Source organism: Suricata suricatta, chromosome 3 (genome assembly GCF_006229205.1).
Source record: "Suricata suricatta isolate VVHF042 chromosome 3, meerkat_22Aug2017_6uvM2_HiC, whole genome shotgun sequence".
Taxonomy (NCBI): domain Eukaryota; kingdom Metazoa; phylum Chordata; class Mammalia; order Carnivora; family Herpestidae; genus Suricata; species Suricata suricatta.
The window spans coordinates 132,993,372-132,997,975 of record NC_043702.1 but is presented as its reverse complement, the minus strand read 5'-3'; the positions used below and the strand labels follow the sequence as shown (position 1 = coordinate 132,997,975).

The window sequence follows — 4,604 nt, the reverse complement described above, 5'->3', positions numbered from 1 at the left end:
CGTCCTCTGTCTCCTTGAAAGCAGAGTAGTCCTCCGTCCTCTCGTTTCCTCTTTGTAGCACTACTGCCTTGCTGAAGAAGTTAGTTTATCTGGTAGAAGGCCCCACAGTTTGGAGGTGCCAAGGTGTTTTCACGTGATGTCATTTACATTTTGCGTTCTCTGCGAACGTACGTTAGTTCTGACCAGAGTCAGACGTGACATTTGGCAAGGCTACCTTGGAAGAGCTGGGTGTGTCGTGCTGTATCACATCAGGAGGCACATGGCATCCCGTCTCCCCTTGTGACGAGTAGGTCCGGATGATGACAGCATGATTCTTCCTTGTTAAAGTTTCCCCTTGATCTGGTTTACTGGTGATTCTCATCTGGGGGTGACATTTGCCCTCTAGGGGATCTTTGATAAGGTCTTGGGGACATTTTTGTTGTTCCTGGAGGGAGCTGGTGCTTGTTCGTGGCGTCCGGTAGACAGAGGCCCAGGGTGCAGTTTACCATCCTGCATGCATAGGGCTGGTCCTCAGCCCAGACTCCTCCGGCCCAGTGTCAGTGGAGCCAGAGGTGAAAAACCCTACGTAATTGTTTCATCCATCGTGGCTATTACCTCAATCTCTCCATTCATTAAGGGATACAGAAACGATGATTTTCCAATTCTGTTAATCTAAGGAAGGATTTTCTCATTGTCTAGGGCTATTTGTTTACCTTAGAATACAGTTTGTACAGAAAAGGATAAATGCTTGCTATTGCTTTAAGTACAAATTTTCAGAGTAAGGAGCTGGTACCAGGGACTTAAAAGGGTTCAGGAAGATCTTTTGAAGGTGAGCAGGGCGGGAACTCATGAGGTTTTACATGCTTAATGCATTTCATTCAATCATTTTTGTTGTTAAAAAAAATAATGTTCTTTGTGTAGTGTGACAAAGCCCTTTAGACTTTGATAGCTTCCTTGATTTCTGGCACAAGGCTCATCTCCTGTATTTCCTGCCCCAGACCTGGAACTGGCCATTTCCCCAGAGGGAATATTTAGGTGCTTAGTTTGAAATGTCAATAAAGAAACCGCCAGCTTTGTTTATGATTAATAAGGAAATTGTTTAATCCTTTAAAAAAAAAGAGGAGTGTCCTTTAGAGAATATTTGAAATGTGTCATGAGAGTTTTGAAAAATTACATAGCTACATGTACTTGGGGTTTTTTGTTGTTTCCTTTACATTTTATTTATTTTTGAGAGTCAGAGCATGAACAGCGCAGGTGCAGACAGAGAAAGAGACACAGAATCTGAAGACAGGCTCCAGGCTCTGAGCTGTCAGCACGGAGCCTGACGTGGGCTCGAACCCACCAACCGTGAGATCATGACCTGAGCCGAAATCGGACGCTCAACCGACTGAGCCACCCAGGCGCCCCGGATGTACTTTGAAAATCATAGCATTTAGATAGATGTGGGCGGCCATTTCATCGTTGAGCATGCTGTGCGTGTGCGGATCCCATTTTCAATGGCCCCAGTGGCTTCAGGTGCAACTTGACTAGGAGGTGACACATTTGCTTTTATGCTCTTTACGACTTGCTGATCTCACTCACTTTGCGTCTCCAGACCTCCAAGTTGTCACCGGCACTCCAGCCGAGGTGGCGCGCGTCAGAGAGACGGCGGTGCCGGCAGGGCGCCATCTGTGCTTCCAGCTCGCCAGCCCGTCGGGGACAGCCGTGTCGGCGCTCCGTTACATCCGCAGGACCAACCAGCTGGCCGTGGGCTTCTCCGATGGCTGTCTGGCTCTGTGGAATTTGAAAAGCATGAAAAGAGAGTAAGTACAACTTCTGCCTCTTGTTTATTTATTGGTAGCTGCTTCCTGAAGATAGCTTGTACTCAGGTATTAATAGTTTAAAATTAACGAAACGAGAAAAAGGTAGGATAGCTTAGCAGTTGAGCGATATGGATAATTTCTTGTTGCATAAAATCGTAACTGGATACGCTAAAGGAATGACTCAGCAGGTGAATGTAGGTCGACTCTTTCAGTGTGTATGTCAAAGGCCCTTCAGTGATTGCGCTGTGCCATTTGCTAGTAAGACACCGCTCTGTAAAGGTAAGCTACGGATTTATGGGGTATGAGTTCTGTCAGGAGTGCTTACAGCCACATGTGTAAAGTAGTAGCTAATGGTTCTTGGTGGATGGAAAAATAGGCTTTAATAAAATCAAAGTTGATGGGGCACCTGGGTGGCTCAGTTAGTTAAGCGTTCGACTTCGGCTCAAGTCATGATCTCACACACAGTCTGTGGGTTTGAGCCCCGCATCGGGATTTGTGCTGACAGCTCAGAGCCCGGAGCCTGCTTCAGATTCTGTCTCCCTCCCTTTCTGCCCCTCCCCTACTCTCTCTCTCACTCACTCTCTCTCTCACTCACTCTCTCTCAAAATAAAGACATAAAAAATTAAACAATATAAAATCAAAGTTAAAAGATACCATGTTTTGAAATTTTTATGCCATTTAAGTTTCTCTCAGTTGTATTGATTATTTTTGAATTGGTATTTCTGGTGTTCAGACTGCTGAAGGGGCATGTGGTGGCTTGGTCGGTAAAGCATGCGACTCTTAATCTTGAGGTTGTGAGTTTGAGCCCCATGTTGGGTGTGGAGATTATCTAAAAAAATTTTTTTAATGAAAAATCTTAAACATGCTGTGGAATTAACCCTTTATTGAGGAAAGTAACCCCTTTTTGAGGAGGGTAGCAAATTAGCATTGTAGACTTTTAATCCCTGCAAAGAGTTAAGTAGATGGCCCATTTTTCTGGTAAGTTGTCAATTTAATACTCATTTTTTCCCCAAGGCATATTGGAATATTTTCTCAAATAATTTATCTTGCAAAAAAATCAAAGGTAGTCACTCTTCCAAATGTTCTGTTTCGTTATGCTCACCAACAAATTGGTACCTGCCTGGCTCATCTTGGTAATAAATGTGTACCATATTCCAGGTTCAAGGTGAAGGAGAAGGAGGAGGAGGAAAATAACAAGGTTCTCTCTTCTAAAACCAGGCCCACTGCTCACCATCGCATTCTTTGATAAAGTAGAGGATTATAAGCCCTTAAAGTAACATCAGTCCTTGCCCTCCTCAAAGTTCTTTTTTTTTTTTTTGGTTGGTATTTGCAAAGTACCAGCGATAAGGTGGCAGGGCTGTTGCCCAGTGGCCCTCATGGCAGGCCACCTCAGCTCTCTGTGCTGTCGCCCAGTAGCCTCCATGGCAGGCCACCTCAGCTCTCTGTGCTGTCGCCCAGTAGCCCCCACGGGAAGGCCACCTTGGCTCCCTGTGCTGTGTGGAGAGTTCTGGTCGCTGAGTTGCTCCCGAGCCTGTGCGGCCCGGCCTCTCCATGCAGTGCGGTGTCCCTGGGGAGCGGCGCACGGTGGCATCCACAGGGCTGGCAGGCGACCTTGCAGGGGTTTTAGCCCTTCCAGCGGCACACCCACGGACAGCCGAGACCTCAGACGCCCTGCGTATTTTTGACAATCCGACAATGGCATGACCAGCAGTTGCTCTAACCGGAGATTCTTCCACGAGACCCCTGACTCCCCATGAAATCACCACGGAAGCAGATGAAGCGGACTCCTTTCTTTCTGTGCCCCTTGCAGGTGCCACACACAGCTGGCAGGGGGAAGGGTTCCTGTGTGCGCGCTCACCTTTCAGGAACCGGAGAACGACCCTCGCCATCGCTGTTACCTGTGGGCCGTTCAGTCCAGACAGGACAGGTGAGTGTGGCCCGGGGGGTCTTCAACGACAGCGGCCACGGCAAACCTCTTCTGGAAAGCTCCCTAGTGCATTGTCCCTGTTCGGCGGAAGCGACATCATTCTGCGGCTTAGCGGGTGGTGGTTGAAATGATCTCGAAGGTGGAGGGATTGCCTCCACAAGGTCCAGAACGTTCTGAGGAGCTGGAAGGACCTGCGCTCCTCCCGGGAGCGAGCCAGGGCGGGCGGGCGGCGGCCTCCCTGTTCTCGCGTCGCCCCGTCTCCTTCCTGTCTGCTGGGTGGGCCTCTCGTTTTGTAGACTCCAGCTCTGTTCCTGTCCCGCTGTTGGCCTGGCCCGGTAACCTCGGAGCATTCGTGTGGTTATGTTTTACTCTGTCACAGGGTCTAGTTTTGTCCCAAGTATGGCTCGTGAGAAATCTTTCAGCTGAGCTCTGTCCAGTTCAGCGCGCTCAGTTCCAGGGCTGGAATGGTGGAAGGATTGATTCCTCTTTGTTTCCCTTGATGTTTCCTTTCCTCCTGGATGATTAGTGAAGCAGCCGAGCCTGTGGTATAAACGCCCTGGCGGTGATAACCCGTGTTCCCAGTACTTTCTCCTCCTAAGCCCGTCCCACCTTGGGCTCTGGGAACCTGGATTGGGGTCTGTTTGGGTTTTTGTATTAGAGGTCCCCACTCGGTGGTGCTGTCTTACCTTATTCTGTGGTAAGGGATGGAAATGAAGAATTGATTTGCCACTTTTGAAATTTGTCAATCCGAAAAAATATTGAAATGAAAACACGGAGACCGCTGTTGAGCTGTCCTTCACGGAGTCCAGTCCGTGTTTCCATCCGTCTGAGTGCAGTGCGGGCAGCAGTTTGAGGGTTCAGGCTGCTCTGGGCTGTTCAGGCAGGACTTGGGGGGG

General features: G+C 48.7%; 1 protein-coding gene across 1 annotated transcript in view; it reads left to right on the top strand.

Annotated features, from left to right (window-relative positions):
* The window catches only part of LOC115287095 (protein ELYS-like), a 61,002-nt gene that overhangs the window by 8,901 nt on the left and 47,497 nt on the right, over positions 1 to 4,604 (top strand). The window contains 3 exon segments of the mRNA XM_029933361.1: positions 59 to 123; positions 1,574 to 1,781; positions 3,592 to 3,708. Of these exon segments, the coding sequence (XP_029789221.1) occupies positions 59 to 123; positions 1,574 to 1,781; positions 3,592 to 3,708 (390 nt within the window).